Source organism: Globicephala melas, chromosome 11 (genome assembly GCF_963455315.2).
Source record: "Globicephala melas chromosome 11, mGloMel1.2, whole genome shotgun sequence".
Taxonomy (NCBI): domain Eukaryota; kingdom Metazoa; phylum Chordata; class Mammalia; order Artiodactyla; family Delphinidae; genus Globicephala; species Globicephala melas.
The window spans coordinates 33,095,555-33,119,197 of NC_083324.2; the positions used below are offsets into that span (position 1 = coordinate 33,095,555).

The 23,643-nt window shown below is 40.6% G+C and overlaps 1 protein-coding gene across 12 annotated transcripts in view; it reads left to right on the forward strand.

The window, feature by feature from the left end:
• Nucleotides 1–23,643, forward strand: part of ERC2 (ELKS/RAB6-interacting/CAST family member 2) — a 962,565-nt gene that overhangs the window by 489,366 nt on the left and 449,556 nt on the right. For all 12 annotated transcript variants that reach the window (XR_009565841.1, XR_009565842.1, XM_060308008.1 and 9 more), the window contains one exon: nucleotides 17,292–17,427. Coding sequence is in view for 10 of the 12 variants with exons in the window: in XM_060308008.1 (XP_060163991.1) it covers nucleotides 17,292–17,427 (136 nt within the window). In the remaining 2 variants the exon portion in view is untranslated. The remainder of the gene's footprint in view (nucleotides 1–17,291; nucleotides 17,428–23,643) is intronic.

A 23,643-nucleotide genomic window follows, 5' to 3' on the forward strand; every position in this document is an offset into this window, starting at 1 on the left:
TTAACCTCGCTAAGCCTCATTTTCTTCATCTATAAAAGACGGATAAAAATACTTTTGATATAAGGACGTTGTTTTGTTTAACTGAGATTATGTTTTTACAGTTCTTAGCACAGTGCCTGACATATGACATCGAGAAACAGAGGGTGCTTTTGTTGTTTAGCAATATTTTAACATGGCTTTCTGACAGGAAATAATATAAATCCTGACACATTATTTCTGTACTCTAGTTTGGAAAATCAGCATGTAAGATTTTTATCTTCTTATGCCTTTGCTTTATTTTATATCTGGGCTGCTACAGCCCTATTCCGGGTTGAATGCAATAAAAACAGATCTTGCATACATGAAGTGCCCCTGTGCTCACAGGTTGCTTTCGCTGTATATTGTCTGGGCAAATCACCTCCAACCTCTGGCCAGACTGTGGAATGTTGGTTTCCTCCAACATTAGCCCCCTGGTGTTCAATTTTCACAGTTTCCATATGTTTTTTATAGTACCCCAAACTGTAAATACAGCTGGTAACCCACCAAACTGGCCGTAATGTGCCTGTGTCTAACGGCGGAATCAGAGACTTTTATAAGAATACAGTACTCCATGGAATTGTGGCAGTTATACAAATGTTTTGTTTTTAAAATGTTCAGATTGCATATTTTTAATTTGAAAAGAAGTGAATGATATGCAAGGAGAAAATTTGAGGGGGGAACAGGGCAGGAGTTTTAATCTTAGGTCTGGGCTCTGTCTTGGGTTTGCCCCCGTGGTCCCAGAATTTCTGTCCTAAGATCTGTTACTATCGTGCAACTGTCCTTGCCTCGTTGTTTTTCTCTTACTTTCCATTTTTGTTGAGCTTCTACTTTCATCTTCACTTACTTTATCATCTCCAAACTCTTAGTCTCCGATTAAATGTTTATACAGGAAGAAGAATCAAGCTCATTATGAGGCGGTGAAGTCCCAGGATATGAAATGCACTAAACATTTCTACTTGTGGAGGTAGACTCATCCATAAAACCTAATAATTTGTTCAAAAAGTGGTCACATTGAGGTTAACAGGTCCAGAGACCGGAAATTAGTAGGGAAATTGCATGGCGTCCTTGTTGGTTTTGTGTTCTGCTTCATAGCTGGGTCTTCATTTCAGTAAATGTTGCTGCCACCATGAAGTTTGAAGCTGTTAAACTCCCACCTTGCACTCCAAGTCTCCCCTGGCGGAAAGCTAATATTCTTGGGTAATGGTCTCATATGTATCTCTCCCTCTACAAGTCAACCAAGTTGCTGCCCAGGGCATGCTGTGAAGTTTGGTGTGGTGTGCCTTAAAGTAGATGGACTGCAGAACAGGGATTGTATCCTGAGAATGTCTGTTGCTACTCACTAGAGCTTTCTGGGGCTGCTTGGGAGAAGAGGTGGTGGGACAGTGGTGTGAAGGAACTCTGCAACACCCTCCACAGTCGGTTGGCACAGCACAGTAATTAAAGGGCTGTGGGTGGCCTCTGGAGCCAGAATGACTAAGAATTCTGCCTCTGCTGCTCAGTTACTCTGTAACTTTCACCTGTAAGAAGAATAATCAAAGGACCCACTTAATAGGGTTGTGAGGATTAAGTGAGCTAATATATGTAAGGTGCTTAGAACACATCATGTGACGTGAGCATTTGCTGCTGTGATTATTTGCTCCTGTGCTGGGTTCAGCAAATTCTGGCTCATGGACCAAATCCAGCCCTGCCATCTGTTCTTATAAATAAAGTTTTATTCGAGTACAGCAACACGCATTTGTGTACCTGTTAATCTGTGGCCGCTTTCATGCTACAATGACAAAATTGAGGCAAAGTTGAGTATTGTTTACAAAGGTTATATAGTCCCCAAAGCCTAAAATATTTACTGGATAGCCTTTTACAGAAAAAGTTTGCTGATCCTTGTTTTCACTTTTATTTATTTTTTATTTTTTAATAGATCTTTATTGGAGTATAATTGCTTCACAATACTGTGTTAGTTTCTGTGGCACAGCAAAGCGAATCAGCCATATGCATACACGTGTCCCCATATCCCCTCCCTCTTGAGTTTCCCTCCAGTCCTCCCTATGCCACCCCTCTAGGTTATGGCTGAGCACCGAGCCAATCTCCCTGTGCTATGCGGCTGCTTCCCACCAGCCAACTATTTTACATTCGGTAGTGTATGTGTGTCGATGCTACACTCACTTCACCCCATCTTCCCCCTCCCACCCCATGTCCTCAAGTCCATTTTCTATCTCTAGCTCTTTACTCCTGCCCGGCAACTAGGTTCATCAGTACCATTTAAAAAATTGTTTTAGATTCCATATATATGCGTTAGCATATGGTATTCCTTTTTTCTCTTTCTCACTTACTGCACTCTGTGTGACACTCTAGGTCCAACCACCTCACTACAAATAACTCAGTTTAGTTTCTTTTTATGGCTGAGTGATATTCCATTGTATATATGTGCCACATCTTCTTTACCCATTCATCTGTCGTTGGATGTTTAGGTTGGTTCCATGTCCTGGCTACTGTAAACAGTGCTGCAATGAACATTGTGGTACATGTCTCTTTTTGAATTATGACTTCTCAGGGTCTATGCCAAGTAGTGGGATTGCTGGGTCATATGGTAGTTCTATTTGTAGTTTTTTAAGGAATGTCCATACCGTTCTCCATAGTGGCTGTATCAATTTACATTCCCACCAACAGTGCAGGAGGGTTCCCTTTTCACCACACCCTCTCCAGCATTTATTGTTTCTAGATTTTTTGATAATGGCCATTCTGACTGGTGTGAGGTGATACCTCATTGTAGTTTTGATTTGCATTTCTCTAATGATTAGTGATGTTGAGCATCCTTTCATGTGTTTGTTGGCAATGTGTATATTTTCTTTGGAGAAATGTCTATTTAGGTCTTCTGCCCATTTTTGGATTGGGTTCTTTGTTTTTTTGATCTGCATGAGCTGCTTGTATATTTTGGAGGTTAACCCTTTGTCAGTTGCTTCATTTGCAAATATTTTCTCCCATTCTGAGCGTTGTCTTTTCATCTTGTTTATGGTTTCCTTTGCTGTTCAAAAGATTTTAAGTTTCATTAGGTCCCATTTGTTTATTTTTGTTTTTATTTCCATTGCTCTAGGAGGTGGGTCAAAAAGGATCTTGCTGTGATTTATGTCATAGAGTGTTCTGCGTATGCTTTCCTCTAAGAGTTTGATAGTGTCTGGCCTTACATCTAGGTCTGTAATCCATTTGGAGTTTATTTATGTGTATAGTGTTAGGTAGTGTTCTAATTTCATTCTTTTACATGTAACTGTCTGGTTTTCCCAGCACCACTTATTGAAGAGGCTGTCTTTTCTCCATTGTATGTTCTTGCTTCCTTTGTTGTAAATTAGGTGCCCATAGGTGCGTGGGTTTATCTCTGGGCATTCTATCCTGTACCATTGATTTATATTTCTGTTTTTGTGCCAGTACCATATTGTCTTGATTACTGTAGCTTTGTGGTATAGTTTGAAGTTGGGGAGCCTGATTCCTCCAACTCTGTTTTTCTTTCTCAGGATTGCTTTGGCTATTCGGGGTCTTTTTTGTTTCCATATGAATTGTACAATTTTTTGTTCTAATTCTGTGAAGAATGCCATTGGTAGTTAGATAGGGATTGCATTGAATGTGTAGATTGCTTTGGGTAGTATAGTCATTTTCACAGTGTTGATACTTCTAATCCAAGAACGTGGTATATTTCTCCATCTGTTTATGTCATCTTTGATTTCTTTCATCAGTGTTTTATAGCTTTCTGAGTACAAGTCTTTCATCTCCTTAGGCAGGTTTATTCCTAGGTATTTTATTCTTTCTGTTGCAGTGGTAAATGGGAATATTTCATTAATTTCTCTTTCTGATTTTTCGTTGTTGGTGTATAGGAATTCCTGAGATTTCTGTGCATTAATTTTGTATCTTGCAACCTTACCAAATTCACTGATTAGTTCTAGTAGCTTTCTGGTGACATCTTTAGGATTTTCTTTGTATAGTATCATGTCATCAACAGTGACAGTTTTACTTCTTATTTTCCAATTTGTATTCCTTTTATTTCTTTTTCTTCTCTGATTGCTGTGGCTAGGACTTCCAAAACTATGTTGCATAAGAGTGGCAAGAGTGGACATCCTTGTTTTGTTCCTGATCTTAGTGGAAATGCTTTCAGTTTTTCACCATTGAGTATGATGCTTGCTGTGGGTTTGTCATATATGGCCTTTATTATGTTGAGGTGGGTTCCCACTATGACCATTTTCTGGAGAGTTTTTATCATAATTGGGTGTTGAATTTTGTCAGAAGACTTTTCTGCATCTATTGAGATGATCATATGGTTTTTATTCCTTAATTTGTTAAAGTGGTGTATTACATTGATTGATTTGCATATATTGAAGAATCCTTGCATCCCTGGGATAAATCCCACTTGATCATGGTGTTTGATCCTTTTATCTGTTGGATCCTGTTTGCTAGTATTTTGTTGAGGATTTTTGCATCTATGTTCATCAGTGATATTGGTCTATAATTTTCTTTTTCTGGTTTTGGTATCAGGGTGATGGTGGCTTCGTACAATGCATTTGGGAGTGTTTCTCTCTCTGCTATTTTTTGGAGGAGTTTGAGAGGGATCAGTGTTAACTCTTCTCTATATTTTTTTTTTTTTTTTTTTTTTTTGTGGTACGCGGGCCTCTCACTGTTTGTGGCCTCTCCCGTTGCGGAGCACAGGCTCCAGACGCGCAGGCTCAGCAGCCATGGCTCACGGGCCCAGCCGCTCCATGGCACGTGGGATCCTCCCAGACCGGGGCACGAACCCATGTCCCCTGCATCGGCAGGCGGATTCTCAACCACTGCGCCACCAGGGAAGCCCTAAGTATTTTTTTATATTTCTTCTTTGGTTTCTTCAGTGGTCTCTTGGTTATTTAGTAGCGCACTGTTTAGCCTCCCTGTATTTGTGTTTTTTACAGTTTTTTCCTATAATTGAATTCCATTCTCATAGTGTTGTGGTTAGAAAAGATGCTTGGAGGCTTCCCTGGTGGTCCAGTGGTTAAGAATCTGCCTGCCAATGCAGGAAACATGGTTTCAAGCCCTGGTCTGGGAAGATCCCACATGCCGTGGAGCAAATATGCCCATGTGCCACAATTACTGAGCTTGCGCTGTAGAGCTCGCGAGCCACAACTACTGAGCCTATGTGCCACAGGTACTGAAGCCTGCGTGCATAGAGCCCATGCTCCGCAACAAGAGAAGTCACCTCAATGAGAAGCCTGTGCACTGCAATGAAGAGTAGTCCCCGCTCACTGCAACCAGAGAAAGCACACATGCAGCAATGGAGACCCAAAGCAGCCAGAAATAAAATAAAAAATTAAAATAAAATTAATTTAATAAGGAAAAAAAAAATTCTTGATACGATTTCAATTTTCTTAAATTTTCCAAGGCTTGAATTGTGACCCAAGATGTGATCTATCCTGGAGAATGTTCCATGTGCACTTGAGAAGAAAGTGTCTTCTGCCACTTTGGGGTGGAATGTTCTATAAATATCAATTAAATCTCTCTGGTCTATTGTGTCATTTAAAGCTTGTGTTTATTTTCTGTTTGGATGATCTGTCCATTGGTGTAAGTGGGGTGTTAAAGTCCCCTACTATTATTGTGCTACTGTTGATTTCTCCTTTTGTGGTTGTTAGCATTTGCCTTATGTATTGAGGTGCTCCTATGTTGGGTGCATAAACATTTATAATTGTTATATCTTCTTCTTGGATTGATCCTTTGATCATTTCATAGTGTCCCTCCTTATCTCTTGTAACAGTCTTTATTTTAAAGTCTATTTTATCTGATACAAGTATTGCTGCTCCAGCTTTCTTTTGATTTTCATTTGCGTGGAGTATCTTTTTCCATCCCTTCACTTTCAGTCTGTATGTGTCCCTAGGTCTGAAATGGGACTCTGGTAGACAGCATATATATGCATCTTGTTTTTGTATCCATTCAGCCAGTCTGTGTCATTGGATTGGGGCATTTAATCCGTTTACATTCAAGGTAATTATCAATATGTATGTTCCTATTACTATTTTTTTTTTTTTTTTTTTTTTGCGGTACGCGAGCCTCTCACTGTTGTGGCCTCTCCCGTTGCAGAGCACAGGCTCCGGATGCGCAGGCTCAGCGGCCATGGCTCATAGGCCCAGCCGCTCCGCGGCATGTGGGATCTTCCCGGACCGGGGCACGAACCTGTGTCCCCTGCATCAGCAGGCAGACTCTCAACCACTGCGCCACCAGGGAAGCCCCTATTACTATTATCTTAATTATTTTGGGTTTGTTTTTGTGCGTCTTTTTCTTCTCTTGTATTTCCCACCTAGAGAATTTTCTTTAGCATTTGTTATAAAGCTGGTTTGATGGTGCTGAATTCTCTTAGCTTTTGCCTGTCTGAAATGCTTTTGACTCCTCCGTCAAATCTGCAAGAGATTCTTGCTGGGTAGAGTAATCTTGGTTGTACGTTTTTCTCTTTCATCACTTTAAGTATATCTTGCCACTCCCTTCTGGCCTGCAGAGTTTCCGCTGAAAAATCAGCTGATAACTTTATGGGGATTCCTTTATGTGTATTTTTTGTTTTTCCCTTGCTGCTTTTAATATTTTTTCTTTGAATTAATTTTTGTGGTTTGATTAATGTGTGTCTTGGTGTGTTTCCCCTTGGGTTTATCCTGTGTGGGACTCTCTGTGCTTCCTGGACTTGGGAGACTATTTCCTTTCCCATGTTAGGAAAGTTTTCGACTATAATCTCTTCAAATATTTTCTCAGACCCTTTCTTTTTTCTCTTCTTCTTCTGGACCCGTATAATTCGAATGTTGGTGCATTTAGTGTTGCCCCAGAGGTCTTTGAGATTGTCTTCAATTCTTTTCATTCTTTTTTCTTTATTCTGCTCCCTGGCAGTTGTTTCCACCATTCTGTCTTCCAGCTCACTTATTTGTTCTTCTGCCTCAGTTATTCTCTTATTGATTCCTTCTGGTGTATTTTTCATTTCAGTTATCGTGTTGTTCATCTCTGTTTGTTTGTTCTTTAGTTCTTCTAGATCTTTGATAATCATTTCTTGTATTTTCTCAATCCGTGTCTCCATTCTATTTCTGAGATTCTGGATCATCTTTACTATCATTACTCTGAATTCTTTTTCAGGTAGACTGCCTATTTCGTCTTCATTTATTTGGTCTTGTAGGTTTTTACCTTGCTCCTTCATCTGTGACATATTTTTTTGCTGTCTTACTTTTTTTTTTTAATGCATGGTATTGTGTTCTTGTCTTACTGGTTGTTTGGCCTGAGGCTTCCAACACTGGAGTTTGTAGGCTGTTGGGTAGAGCTGGGTCTTGGTGCTGATATGAGGAACTCCGTGAGGCCTCACTCTGGTGATTATTCCCTGGGGTCTGAGGTTCTCTGTTAGTCCAGTGGTTCTGACTTGGAACTCCCACCACAGGAGCTTCGGCCCGACCCCCGGCTCATGAACCAAGATCCCACAAGCCGCGTGGGGTGGCAAAGAAAAAAAAAAGAGAGAAAGAGAGAAAAGAACAAAGTAAAAAATAAAATTAGACTAGGAAACTAACAGATATCTTAGAAAGAATATAAAAATAAAAATACAGATGAATCAAAAACTGGAAGGTACATCAGTACCACAATAGTGAAAAAGAGGAGGAGGGAAAAGGAAAAAGAAAGGGGGGTGAAGGCCTTGGCTGTGAAGGGTGGGGCCTAAGCAAGGGTGAGGTTTGGGTGGTGGGTGGGGCCTATGCTTAGTACCCACAGGGCTGGAAGAGGCCCTGGGGTCTGTGGGGGTGGGGCTTAGGCTCAAGGAACAGAAGGGACCCAGGCATGCCCCCCACCCCTGGTGTTAGAGGGTAGGGCACCTCACCTGGGAGCCCAGCAGGGGCTCCTGGGCTTCCTGGGCTAGAGTGAGTAGGGCAAACGTCCTCCTCTCCTGCTCCTCTGGGCTGGGAGGTCCCCTCCCACCTGCTTCTCCTGGTCTCCAGGGCCTCCTTCCTATGCCCCCAGGGACCCACACAGTCAGGAGGGGTCTTTGGAGGGCTAGGGACCAGCCTGGGAGCTCAGCAGTCTCCCCGGGCCTGAGTGGGCGGGGCAAACGCCCTCTGCTCCTCTACAGCTCCTCCTGGATGGCTCCTCCCGGGTGGCTCCTCCCACCTGCCTATCCTGATCTCCCAGGCCTCAGAGGCGCCAATCCTGTCTGGCCTCCACTTCTCCCCCCTCAGTACCCATATGTCCTACCGGTTCACTTTGGGTTTCCTCCCATCTCCTTGGGCGTCAGAGTCCCCCACCAGCAGCCGGCAGGCGCCCTAGGTGTGGGGAGACGCTAACTCTGTGTCTTCCCACACTGCCGTGACCCTTGTTTTTAGACTTTAGAAAGCTTTTCTCAGCAGCATAAATGAGAACAAGCCATCAGCCTGCTGTGAACTGTGTAGATTTTTAAAAACTGTCTATTGAATATAAATTAAATTAGGAAAGAGAAACACAGCTCATTTCTTTTGGACTCAACCTTTTAGATTTTCAGTGTACTTTGAAGAATGACTTTATAGGAATGACAGCTCTAGATTTGTTATTGTGTTCTTACTGGGTAATAATGCCCTGTTATATTTGTCAGTCCAGTTTCATTTTATTTCTTTCTACTTTGACTGGGTACCATTTCATTGACAATAAACTGATATTCATTTTATGAGATTGAATTCTTCACTGTAGAAGAATTCTAGTTCTCAGGCCTACATGACCAGGCTGTGCCCTCTGGGTCACCAGACCCATTTGGGAGAATTTCCTTGGTAAAATAGTAAAATTTACTTGGTAAATAGTAAATTGGAGCCAAGCTTCTTAGGTAATCGTGTGATCCTTACAGCTGTGTATGGTCTACTTGACAAAAGAGTGCCTTATTATTAACTGCCCATGGACTGAACATTGAGTTCTGAGACAGATGAAGAATAGGCCTTGCCTTTTCCGTTTGAATTTCCTGTGGATACCAGTCCTACCAGGTGCATCTAGAAGAGGGCAAGGGGGCATCAGAGAGGGCTGGCTCTCTGTGCACTCTATCCCGGGGGTCTTCTGTAACAGGCCCCCATCATCTACTCTCTTTAGCTTCGGCTGTCGGTCATTGGGTTCCGTCCATACTTAGGGTAGTGCTCCATTGATATTTGGGCGGAGGAGATTCTTCAGGGCTAGGGTAAGGGAGAACAGTTGAAAGGAGTCAGCCCTTTGAAACCTCCCCCGAAGTGAAATATCTATTAGAAAACAAACCCTTCTCTTGCTGATTGTGACCATCTTCTGCTGTGTAATCTGTTCTCTAGGTTTTCCTGGCTCATGTGGGGAAATCAGCAATGAGGGGAGTAGATATACACTTTAGAAGAGGGTTATTTGGGTCAGGGGGATCAGGCTGACATTTATAAGTTACCCACTGTGTGCGAGGGACTGTTTTAAGAGCATTAGGCTTATGAAACCATTTAATACCCCCACCCCACAGTGAGATAACTTGCCCAGGGGTCACACGCTTAGTAAGGGATGCCTCTGTGATGAGAATGCAGCCAATCTGGCAGCAAAGTCCTTGGTCTTGGGCATCTTACTGTCTTGTTTCTTGACCTGATTTGTCTCAAATGATTCTCATCAGGCTGAATGAGGAATAGCCTTATTGAATCATCTCCTCCAAGGAGAGTTTTGCTGGTGGGACCCAACACTCTACGGTGAAAAGCTAGGACTCTCTTTGTCTCTGGGAAGATCCACCTCTCAGGTTTTCAAATCTGAATGCTCCCTGCCCTTTAACACCTTCTTTCTTTAGCTATATTATCAGGTTCTGGGTATATCCAACTGTCCTGGTAAACGATAAATGATGTCACTTTAAGGTGTGTTGGCATCATGTGCTTTAACTGAAGGTGGCCTTGTCTCTGGATCCTTGTGCAGCCCCAAACACCACAGAGGAGGTGGGAACAGAAGCGAGGGAGATGGGAGGGTACTTACCTCCAGGGAATGAAGGGAGAAAGGACTATAGGTAGGGAGGGGAGGGGGAATCTACTGAGGAGGGAAGTCAAGAAGGAAAGCATGGGGAGGTAGTGGGCATCCTGCTGAAGGGTTTTGTCAAGGACCTAGGCAGTCGTCAAAGCTAGTGGCCAAACTGGTAGGCTGCTCTTGAGGAGATGCTGCAAAATACAATGTCCAAGAGACTAAGTCCTAAGACCTTGACCCTACTTGTTGCTCTTTTGGCAGGGGCTGGAGAGCTAGATTCAAGTAGCCAAGCTGGCCAGATACTTTCTCTTTCAGGAAGGAATATCATGCTTGTGATATTCAGCACATTTGTGCATGCTGTAAAAATAACTTTAGAATATTTATGATGGCTTTCTAAAATGTATAGCTGTGCTGAAGTACTGAATGGTATTTACAAGCTTTAAAAAAAATGGGATCGTCTCAGTGGTTAAAAGTAAAAGCTTTTATTATGGGAAATTCTGCATGCAGTACTCATTGTCAGCTTCCATTGTGTGTGTGTGGCCCGTCTACTTGTGCAGTCACTTCAGGATCCCAGCTCACTTATCCATGCTTGTCATGACCTTCCTGCAACACTTTCATTAGGATAACCTTCCAAGAATGTAACTTATCTTATTATTAAGGAAATCACAAGTGGAAACTAAATGTATGACAAAAAGGGTTTAGTAATGCATTCCAAAATCCATTGCCTGAGGTATTTGGAATACCTGCTATTCTGGTGTGGGGAGCAAGACACTAAGTATGTGTTCACAATATTGCACAAGACATGATTACATTCATATTGTAAACTAAGTGTGAGAGGGAGGGAACATACTGTAGTCTGCTCTAAGCATTTTACCTGTACTAATTTATCAACTCTTCACAATAGCTCTATGAGTTACACACAATTATTTCCATTTTATATGTGAGGTACAGAGAGGTTAAGAAATTTGCCTGTGGTCACACAGCTATAAAGTAGTGGACTTCTGATGGAAACCCAGGCAGTCTGGCTCCAGAGTTTATGCTACTAGCCCCTGCACTGCAGCTGCTCCTGGAAGATTCATATAACTCAGAAGTTATCTTCCACAGTGGTTGTACCATTTTACACTCTGAGTTAAACCTACATCTAGTTATTTATCCAAGAGAAATGAAAACATGTCCACAGGGGAAAAGAAAAACTGGTACAAGAATGTTCATTGCAAGCTTATTCTTAGTAGTAAAAATTGGAAACAGCCCAAATATCCACTTAACAAGTGAATAGCTAATCAAACTGTGCTATATTCATAGCAATGGGATACTGTTCAGCAGTAAGGTAGAGCTTACGTACAACAGTATGAGTGATACCAAAACCTTACCTTGAGTCAAAGAAGTCAGATACAAAAGAGCATGTACTGCATGATTCTTTGAAGTTCAAGAATAGACAAAACAAATACATGAAGATAAAAGTTAGAACAGAGATTACTTTAGGGCAGGGGGAAGGGACATGAGGTTGGGTGATGGCTAGGCTCTATATTTTGATTAGTCAAAAATCATTGGCTTATGCACTTAGTATCTGTGCCTTTCCTTGTCTGTATTTATACATCCCTTAAACACATATGAATACATACAGTAAACTGTGAAAGCTCCCCCTTCTCCAATCCAATTACCTTTCTCAGCGATAACCATTGTTTACAGACTGGTGTGGAGTTTCCGGGAGTATATATACTTGACATTTCCATTTGTGTGCACATACACATCCCAGTGGGCTTTTATATTTTAACATAAAAAAGGTCAGACTATATGTATTGTTCTGCTGCCTGCTTTCTTTTTTGTTTAACAGTACGTCTTGAAGGTTTTTCCATGTCCATACTTCAGTTTTGCCTTAATGTCCTTAGCTAGCTTAGGATTCTCTGGTATGAATGTACTTGATTTCTTCAGCCAGTTTCCTTCTGATGGATGACTAGGCATTTTTCGAATTTTTACTTTTACGGTGCTATTATGAAAATTGTTGTACACATATATTTGTGCACATGTGCAAGCATTTTTGTAGGCTACTTTCCTAGAAGTAGGTTTGCTTAGGTAAAAGGTATGTACGCTGTGGTGGATACTTACAAATTGGTTTCCAAAAATGCTTTTGTCCTTGACATTCCTGACCACATGTGAGAGAGCTGGATTCCTGCATTCTCTCCAACAATGGATGTTATCAATCTTTAAAGATTTTGAGAGCAGATGGGTAAAAAATGACATCTTGTTTCTGCCGAGATTTTAAAAGGGAAGTTTTGATCTTCTAGTTTATATGCAAATGTACACATGCCCATAGAGAAACATATGCATCTCCTGTCCTATGCTCCAGGCTATGTAATTCTAGAGAACAGTTTTCTTTCCTTTGGGAAGAAAGAAAAAGAGAGGTACTAAGCCCTCAAACACCGTATGATAAGTGGGAGAAAGTATGGTATTAAAGGCAGGAGAACTAAAAATCATAAAGGTTTAAATAAATGAAAGAGATCTCAAACCTGGTGAAAGTAATATTTATTCTGAGTTTCATAGAAGGTGTAGGATTTTTTAAAGTATTTGATATGGTTTCTAAGTTCAAACAATATTATAGTATCTATTAGATATTAACATAGAGAGATGACAGTGACATAGGTGCAAGCATTCATTCATTCAAATATTTTTGAGGGCCTGATGCTCTCTCAACAGCAAGTTAGAGAATACTTTCTAATTTTAATTTGATGGATTATTTTAGTGAAAATAGCAAAATTCTGCTTATTTATTCCTTTTTTAAAATTTATTTTATTTGAGGTGTAACTTATAATGTTATGTTAATTTCTGCCATATATCAAAGTTACTCAGCTATACATATATATACATTTTTTTTGGTATTCTTTTCCATTAGACTTTATTACAGGATACTGAATATTGTTCCCTGTGCTGTACAGAAGGGCCTTGTTGTTTATCCATTCTCTATATAATAGTTTGCATCTGCTAATCCCAAACTCCAAATCCATTCCTCTCCACCCTCCCTCCCCCTTGGCAACCACAAGTCTGTTCTCTATGTTTATGAGTCTGTTTCTGTTTCATAGATAAGTTCATTTGTGTCATATTTTAGATTCCACTTCTAAGTGATATCATATGGTATTTGTCTTTCTCTTTCTGATTTCACTTAGTATGATAATCTCTAGGTCCATCCATGTTGCCATAAATGGCATAGTTTCATTCTTGTTTATGGCTGAGTACTATTCCATTACACACACACACACGCGCACACACACACACACACACACACACACACACACACACACCAACCACATCTTCTTTATCCATTCATCTGTCAATGGACATTTTGGTAGCTTCCATATCTTGGCTATTGTAAACAGTGCTGTAGTGAACATTGGGGTGCATGTATGTTTTGGAATTATGGTTTTCTCCAGATATATGCCCAGGAGTGGGATTGCTGGATCATATGGCAACTCTATTTTTATTTTTTTGAGGAACCTCCATATTGTTGTCCATAGTGGCTGCACCAATTTGCATTCCTACCATCAGTGTAGGAGGGTTCCCTTTTCTCCACACCCTCTCCAGCATTTGTTACTTTTTTTTTTTTTTTTTTTTTTTTTTGCGGTACGCGGGCCTCTCACTGTCGTGGCCTCTTCCGTTGCAGAGCACAGGCTCCGGACGCGCAGGCTCAGCGGCCATGGCTCACGGGCCTAGCCGCTCCACGGCATGTGGAATCCTCCTGGACCGGGGCACGAACCCATGTCCCCTGCATCGGCAGGCGGACTCTCAACCACTGCGCCACCAGGGAAGCCCCTGTAGACTTTTTAATGATGACCATTCTGACTGGTGTGCGATGGTACCTCATTGTAGTTTTGATTTGCATTTCTCTAATAATCAGTGGTGTTGAGCATCTTCTCACGTGCCTGTTAGCCATCTGTATGTCTTCTTTGGAAGGCATTCATTCTTAATATGGTAGCCATTGTTGATCTTGATACCTGTTGGAATTTTTAAATTTAGTCCAAATTTGTTAATGATGGCTGAATTTTGAAAAGTGACATGACTTGCTTTCTGAAACTGGTCAGTTTAAGGCAAACATTGAAAACTGACCCTATCACTGTGCTCTCCAACTAACCTCTATCCACCCCCCGATCCCGTAACTGCTTTTTAAAAGAAAAACTGAGTCTTGGATATATTTTTAATGGTGTTTCCTTTCAGAAATAGTTCACTCCAAAAAAACCTTCTTTTCCCAAACATGGAGTAGGTCAGTCTCTGGCATAGCCTTGGAATGCCTGAGTTGCCTAGTGGGTGGGAGTTTGGGAAGTGTGTGTCAATGACACCTTCCCCTGAGGCAGTATTGCCAGAGGGCTTTGCAGTCTGTACCCCCAGGAGCTCTGCCTTCTTAAATTAGAGACAATTGAGATCTGTACTGAGTTTAGCACCATTTGTACAGTGTGAATTTACTCTTGCAGGTGGTGAGAGGACTGTTAAGTCACTTACAGATTTCATTCTTGGAAATGTCAAGTTTATTAGTAGCAAAACTCCCTATGGTCATTCCTTCTAGTGAGCTTCTGTGGGTGCATTTACTCTTCTCCAAGGTATCTCACATTTTTAAATTTCCTGACTTCTCTATCTGCCTCCCTGTCTCTCCTCCTACTCTGTAAATTGCTGTTTCTGACCTGTGCTTCAGGCAGACTTGTGGCTTCCCTGAGGGCCACCTGAGAGAGATTGTGTAGTAGGTGAGGTGCTGATCACCTGTTCCTAGGCCCCCCTACTCCTTATCTCTATCCTACCTCTGGCAGAGCAATTTTTCCTTCCCTTTTTAACTTTCAAGTATGCTTTTACTAGAAGGAACACTTCCAATGATAGAAATACATTTGAGAACCATAGCAGTCCTGCAAAGGAGTTTGAACACTGTGTATATACCTCTTGATGTTCACGTGTACAGAGACAAGATGGTAATTTTTATCACCTTACTCTGCACTGATCTAATTGGCCCAAATCCTAAGCAGTGCCGTTCAAAACCCAGCTTTTCTTTTCTAATCACTGGTGTCCTAAGTAAGACAGTATTTGAAGGGATGGTTGGAGAATACTGGTGATCAGCCTCCATCACAGAGACTGAACTTCAGCTTCTCGTTTTTCTTAGCTACTCATTCTTAATTCAGGAAAGCTTTCAGGGATGCATGGATTTTGAATTTGTTTTTTTGTTTTTGAATTGAAAAAACATGCAGTATCCCAGGAGGTAAGATCTAATATGTTCAAACTGCTCGAAGAACTATGTGGGAGTTTTTTAACAGTGCAAATGATGTTTGTAATAATAATCAATTTTATTCATCACTGGTACTTGCAGGGGAAATATTTAGCAATTAGCTCTGTATAAGTGTGTATTTCAAAGTAATAAAAATATTTCTTTATAAAGATGTTCTCTAATTAAACCACCTCACTAATATTACTGACTTCTCCATCACATTCTGTTACTGAGCACTGATCTTATTTCCTAAGCAACTAGAAAATGTGCTTGCCCTGGGTTAGCGTGAGCTTTGGAACTACTATATTCTTTTTCAATGAGGAAGCAAAAGGTCACTCTTAACATCTTTATAGTAACCAAAAGACAATCTCCTAAAAGTAGATTAGCGAGTAGACTTAGTTCATAGTTTCATATGTATGCATTACTGTATCCTGTAAAAATGAGAATCATCAGACAGTGATTATCCAATCCAAATAATGACTAAGAAGATGGTTATTCTATCTCACCTTTTACCCCCTTAATAAGTGCCACCAGGAATATTAAAATCACTGCTTCAGTTGGTTCTGTAAATATTTATAAGGAGCCAAAGTGTTCTGAATATTTTTATTAGCAGGATTTCTAATAGATTTTTTGGCTTAATCAACAATTCTCTTGAACTTCATTTTCTTGGAGTGGGAGGGAGTAGGGGAGTATATAATTTTATGAGGACTAGAAATAAGGGTTTCTCGTTGAGCGTGACTTCCACCTGGTTATTAATGGTTTCCTCTGGACATGTTTGCTGCTTATCACCTAGTTTTCGTCTCATTCATAACTTTGCAAGAGCAGTGATTCTCAGTACGCTTCTTTTGGGAGTCAGGGCTCAGTAACAGTCGCTGACTCAGCAGTGCTGGGGAGAGGGGACAGAGGGATTAGCAAGGACCCCAAGTGATTCTGCTCTGTGGCTCTCCTTTTCTGGAATCACTGCTTCTGAGCTCTCTGTACTGCCCTCCTGCCTGCTCATGTGTTGGATTAGATTTATAGCAGCTGCTGTCGACATGGTTGCCTAAATCTGTGGAATGTTTTGCTAAACACTACTGGTGAAATAGTCCACATTAAGTCTGTAACTCCCTCCAACACACACACGTTTTTTTAACCTGTCCTCTGTCTTTAGTCTTTTACTCACTTGATCACTTTATGATTTTGCACTTTGACATTCTATAGATTCATTAAGATCTTTTATTCCAAGCACCCGGGCTTTATTTAACATGGTGATTAGCCAAAGTGTTATTCTGTTTGAGCTAAGTGATGACAGTGTATTTGATTGGAGCCTTGTAATTATTATTTTAAAATCAAAGTAATAGATTATGATCTCAAAATAGGAATGTGATCCAAAAGAATAATAGTAATTAGAAAAGCAACCACTTAGAAGAAAGTAAATGCCCCATCACAGACCACAGGGGCCTCTGTGCGCTGAGTCCCACCTACCTTTGCAGTCCCCTTTCCTACCTCACTTCTCCCCCAACCCCGCCCCTTCCTGCCCACGCTCCCACCCCACCCCACCCCCGCCTTGCCTGGACTAGCCTCACGTCAACCTTCCAGTTTGTAGAAGTAACTGTGTTCTTTCCTGCCTTGGGAATTGCACCTGCTGTTCTCTCTACCTGAGGAACTCCTCCACTAGTGTCTCCTTGGCTGGATCCTTCGAGTCTCACCCATAGTCTCGTCTCCTTAGGGAGGTTTCCCTGGCCACAGTGACTGCAGTCATTCCCACACCCCACTGCCTGTCCACACATAATGCACATTATCATCTCTCACAGCATCCTATTTATTTCCTTCAACATTAGGAATCCTAAGTTGTGTCTCCTTGGTACTTGTCTGTCTCCCCCACTGGACTCCAAGCTCCATGAGGAAGATGAAGACTTTACCTTTCTCATTCACCACTGCAGCCTCACTGCCATTCTGGCACCTGGCATTGAGTGAGTGCTCAAGACGTGCTTGTGGTTGAATGAATGGAACATTCTCAGGTCCTAAATTTTTCTGAACCCATAGCAAAATATTCTATACTTAGTATTTCTATTATGATAACTCATTATCTTCCACTGGTTGAATTTAACCAAACTGTGCTGACTTTTCTCAGGCATATGAAGGATCAGAATAAGAAGGTGGCCAACCTCAAGCACAATCAACAGTTGGAAAAAAAGAAGAATGCCCAGTTACTGGAAGAAGTCCGCAGGCGAGAGGATAGCATGGCTGACAACTCTCAGCATTTGCAGGTGAGCCCAGCCTTCTCCTCTTAACCCTTAAATAATTGGAGATTGACTCCCTCCAACATATACTCCTTGCTGTGGGAAAATATGCATGGAAATGGTGGACTTGCCTTTGCTCTGAGTCCAGCACTAACAGTGTACTCCCAGGGAGCCCAATAGGTCTTTCCAAGTTCAAAGCATCATTTTCAAAATAGTGCCCAAGAAAGGCTGGCTACAGTGGAGACTACTAATGCTACACACAGTCTCTTGGTTTCTGTACCTCACCTTAAAAGGCAAGGGCTGCAGTTATAGATTTGGCAAGAAGCTTCAAACAGACATGTCTTCCTTTTAGAATTATATTGAACTCGTTTTGGTGTCAGAAGGGAAATGTATGAGTATTATCACAGAAAGTGTTTGGAAGAGGATGCATTAAACTGACTTCAGACAGTTTACAGAACTGGTTTTGTTTTGTTCAAAACTCCAAGGCTGTGATCATTATTCTGTCTTTTCTGTGGAATATAGTTATCTCTGAATGGATGGCCTATCTCGGAAACCAACCGGCTGATGGAAAACACCAATTTTTCCTCATTAACCATCCCTGTTTTTGGCAAAAGAGCTCTCCCCATGTGTTCAATAAAGCATTCAAGCTAAAACAGGGCATTTTCTTTGAAGTTCCTTTATTTATTCCAGTGTGCCTTTAAACAGAGCAGTTCAAGTTCGAGTTGGCCAGAGTTCATGTTAAATTCTGCTTATTAATTAGTGTCTTTCTCTAGTTATATATTAGGTTTCCTCCTTGGAGATAGAAGAAGTTAGATAATTTCAATATGTACTCATAATTCATTTTTTAATTGACCAAAAGAGAAATAAATAATTATTCCAGAGTAGGAAATCCAAGGAAATGTCTTGCACAGGACATGGCCCAAGGTGCTTACTTAGTCAGTATTAGTTTCTTTTTTCTCTGTGTCCTGGAGGTGCCTTAATGGTGTCAGTGAAGCCCCTTTACATCGATGCCTGATTTGGGTAGCATGATAGTAGCATCAGGTCCTTTTTTCACTCCTGGGATCATCTTAAGATGGACTGGTAGTTTATTTGAATCCATGGCTTCCTCAATGTTTTTGACACCCAGGGTTTTGGTTGTTAATTCTCCCATGAATCTTATGAGATGTTATATTAGAGCCTACAAACTGAGATAATAATAACTAAAATTTGCAGAATTTTGTTGCCTTGTCAGACATGTATTCTTATTTATTCCTCACCAATAATGCTGGCAATTTTATATAAGGTAATACTAGAGTCTCAGAAAAGTTATGAAGTGGCATCCTAGTAAGAGGTGGACATAGATCTGACTTCAGGTCTTCCTGCCTTCAAGAAACTAACGTAGAGGAACAATAACAGTAGTGGGTACCATTTATTGAATTTTCAGTGTGCTGTGTACTGTGCTATGTACTTTATAGCACCTATTAAATTCTTATGTCAACTGGGTTAGTTGGGAGTCTTATTTCCAAGTGACAGGAACACAACAACTTGAACTAAGCAAAAAAAAAAAAAAAAAAAAAAAGTTGGGGGGAATCTGTTGGCTTAATAAACTGAAAAGGCCAGGAGAGGAATTCAGGGCTGACTACATGCAGATATTCAAGCAATGGCATCAGGAATCTGTCTTCATTCTACTCACAGGCATGCTTTGCTCTTTGTTGCCTTGAGTCTCAGGAAGGCTGTCCACAGTGATGCCAACTATGGCCACCAGCAGCCAGCCTACATTCTATAAGTGCAGCCACCACAGGGGGAGGAGAAAGGATCTTTCTGAGTAATTCTAGCAAACATTCAAAGGCCGATAGAATAAATAAATTGGCCAGGCCAGGATCAAGTTATATGATTACCTGGAACCTAGGGGGAAAGGGTTAACCTCACCCAAATTTGCTGGGCTGAGATTGAGGACAGGTGATCTCCCACAAGAAAGAGAGGAGTTCTGTTCAGAACAGGTGCTAGGCAGATAAAATCACAGAGATCCACTATAACCATAATAAGGGGTATATTCACTACCATTTGATATATGAGAAGAAGAAGGCCATTAGAGGTTAAGTAACTTGCCCAAAATTATTTAGCTAGTAAGTGGCAAAGTCAGGACTGAAATCCAGATCTGACTGTCTTCAAATAGTGAGAGTTCTGGAGAATTAAGAGAGGAAGGTAAGAAAACTGTGGAGTGGCAGAGAGACTTCATGGGATAGATGGGATTGGAGGTGAATAAGTTTGACATGGAAGGAACAGAGCAGTAGAGAAGGCTCACCGGCCAGGAGAACTATCAGAGAAAGTACAGAGGCTGCAGAGAGCAAGGTACAGTCAGAGCACAAAACATAATAGACCAATTGGTCATGGTGGCAGTGAAGTTAAGTGTTGTTGTTACCTTTCTTAGCTGACTCTGGAGCTAGAGTGCCTGGGATTCAAGCTTTAAAATTTACTAGCTGAGTGTCCTTGAGCAGGTTACTTAACTTCCCTAAGCCTCAATTTCCTCATCTGTAAAATGAGAATAATAATTGAATCTACTCCAGAGTTATTGGGAGGATTAAAGAGTCAATGCATATAAAGAATTTAGAACTGTACTTGGCATAAGCTATGGTCAAAATAAGTGTTAATGATGAACTGTTATTATAGTAACAAGGAAAAGATAAAAGAAACATTTTTTAGAATATTTATTACATGCATGGGTATTTATATAGTTCTACTCTGATATGCACTGAGCATCAAAGTTGTTTTTTTCTATACATAGTAATTTTTTTCTTTTCTAAGGACACATCTAGTTATGGAAATTAATGTCTTGTTTTGGCCCATGAACTTTTGTATAGCAGTATTTTCATAAGGGGCCTTGATAACTACCTCATAGGCATATTCATAAAAGATAGCATGGTCTGGAATTGCTTAGTTGCATTCCTGACCACCCCAAATAAAGGATAGCATTTGAAATGCAATAAAAAGTAATCACGATTAATTTTGATGAAAATGTCTCTGGTTAAGGTTAATCGAGAGTGAAACTCCCACTTTCCTGGATTGTTAAGCAGATGTACTCAGATGCAGTAATTACTGCCTTCTGAAGACAGAACTTTCCTTTCTGGGGGCACGTGATTTTTCAGTATTGCTGTTGTTTTAAGTACTTCCTGTTTATAAGTTAGCCTATTAATCCCTTTAAGTATCAGTCAACTGGGATCTGGTTTGGTTGGTTGGTTGGTTGACTGGTTGGTAGATGTGGGATTGGCACTTACTAAATGTGATTGATTCTACACCAGCATTTTGTAATGGTTGGACACCCTGACTTCATGATTTCAACCAACCAAATAGGTATTACATCCAGAAAAATCTCAGGTAAAGTATTACTGCCTGCAATAATAATAGCTGTTCACTTAGGCTCCAAAGAGAGATCAAAGAGATTCATCCAGTTGGTATGAAAATTGGAGACAAATTTGAATGTAGATAGAGTGACCATGTTATTTATTGTCCAAACCAGGATGTAGGCAAAAACTGGGCCATTTCATTCAAACTTAGAAATATAGTAATGCTAAGAAACGTTTCACAAGCTCACCCATCTTTAGTTCCTAAGTTTATAGTTTTATGTCAGGAATTGCAAACTCAAATGCCTTTAGGGTCCAAGCTGTTCATATAAGTAAGAAACAGGTTTGCATGTAAGAAAATTTATGACGTCTGGTTCTTTCAGCTTGTATTTTTTTTTTTTTTTTGGTAGAGATGTATCAGTTAGCAATTGCCATAATAATGCTGTGTAGCAAATCAACCCCAAACTCATTGACTTTAAAGCATTAGTAGTTATTCTCACAGATTTTTAGGTGGACAGAGTAGCTCAGTTGCTCCAGGGTGGCCTAGTGTGGGCACGTCTGCTTCTCACTCAGGTCTGTGGGTGGCCAGGGCAGCTCTGTTCCACATGTGTTTAGTCCGAGACTCAGGCTGGAGGGGCATCAGCAACCCAAGGGAAACTCTTCTGATGACAGTAGCAGAGGCACAAGATGGTGAGCAAAAACATGCTAGGCCTCATAAGGCCTAGTCTTTAACATTATGATTTTTCACCCCACTTCAAGACACATGTATAAGCTAATAGTCAAGGATTGGGGAAGGGTATTCTGTCCATGAAGAGAACATTGTAAAGAAGTAGATACAAGGAAGGGTGAAGAATTGAGACCAGTCACTCAATCTGTTAAAAGAGATAAGGTTTGGAGAAACATTTCTCTATTATAGGAAAAACAATAACATAAATATAGTGAAAAATTACAGCTGCAGTGGCCTTAGTTTATGAATGTAATTGAGAGTGAAGGAGACTGAGGGAACTCCAGAGCCCATGCCTCATCGAAAGGAGTTGGGACCACTAAGCTTTGGCTGGATGTTGCCACAAAGGTGGGCCTAGGGTTGAGGGACCTTCTGTCTGTCATAAAATGTGAATTTTTATGTGAAATCCATGGAGTTGAGAAAATTGGTTCAATTTTTTAAAGCACTCTATGGTCCAGTGAAGCACGTGCTGGTGAATTGACCATTGGTTTGCAGCCTCTGTTGCACAACCTCATGCTCTGATCCCACTGGTTTCACGTGGTATAAATAAAGAGACTAAGAGTGCACCCTAGCTAGATCAGCTTGACCCATCAAAGACAGACGGCAGTTCAGCGTGTTTGTGTGAGTTTTTTTTTGTCAGAAAATACCTTGAGTAGCTTGAGTTATTGTTCCCCAGAGGAATACCCACAATCTATAGGAATAGAGAGTGTTCTTAATTTAAGTTCTAAAAAAATTTTTTTTGAGAATTGGCAAAGAGAGCAGGAAGGGAAAGATAAAGACCCATGGAGCTGAACTGTCCAGTGTTCCAATAGTGGCCCTTATTATTTTTAGCTCAGGACCTTGAGTAAGGCAGAGAATCTCTCTGACCCTCACTTTTTTCATCTGTAAGTGGGGATTACACTCTCTACGTCCATGGGTGGGTTAAATAAGATGAGGTTTATGAAAGAGCCTAGCATAGAACCTGATGTGTGTGGCATTCAGTTATTAGAGCTTTCTCCCAGAGAGACTGATAATGAGCTTTTAAACATAGAAGACAGTGACCATTGGGAGTATCACCCAACAAATACTTTGCAATTATTTTACACTGATGAGTAATACAGATATAGAGCACACACCAGTAAATGAAAGTTTCCGATAAAGCATTAAAAAACCATTTTGGGCAATAGGAGGAAAAATTAAAACATTTTTCAAGTTTGTGTTGAATTGTGTGTGAAAGTAAGATGTGAAAGATCATGATTTTCTTGTATAATTCTTTAGAACTGTTTCCCAGGACACAGATTATAGAGCATAATATTTATGACTGGCCTTGCGGCTTTGGGCTTCTGTGTGTCCCACTAGAGCCCACATGAACATTTTTCAACAAGGTGTTTTGCCGAAGATTCACCCTAAATCGTCATTACCAGAATGGGGTGCATTCCCCACCCGCCGACCTCTAGCTATTTCTTGCTGAGTAAATATGCCAATTTGAAGTCCCAGTGGACATCTTTGTAGATTTTGGCCGCATTTTTCCCTGTGCAGCTTTTATCGAGTTAATGAACTAACATTCTAAGAAATACATGCGCCAATATTTTATGCTTCTTTTCTGTTGTATGTCTGCAGAATTCTCTTCAATTTATTGCTTGAAAACTAAAGTCTGTTCTTGTATGCTTCCATTTCCAAATTATAGGTTCCCAGGGAACTGTAAAGTTTCTTCTCTGCCAGTGGTTAAACGCAAGTGTGATCAGTTTAAAAAGCAAATGAATGTTCCCATTTGTTCTTGTCCTTTTAGTAAAGTTCTAAAAAATAAAAAAAAACCTAGAAAGACAATTTTATTTTTCAATTTGTGTAGCTCTGTGCATCCATATCTTTTTTCCAATGGGACTTCCTTTACTTTGCTGCTCCAATTAGAGTTGGAATCGGCTAACAGAGGGAGTGTAACAAACAACATAAACCTCAAAAATGTGTAGATTTCAGCAAAACATATAGTTCTTTATGAAGTTCCCAAGCTTTGCTAAGCTTTTTCTTCACAGAGGGACACGTATGTTTTAAGCAGCAGTTTTTAAGCCTCATATCTATACATTCATCTCTCTAAGTCACTGAGTTAAGTTCAATTCCCTAAGCTTAAAATTGTTACTGTAACTGTGATCTATGTTCATGTGTTATGGTACACTTCTAACTACTGCCATTGGAAGAAACCTGACCAGCAGAGTTAAGAGATTC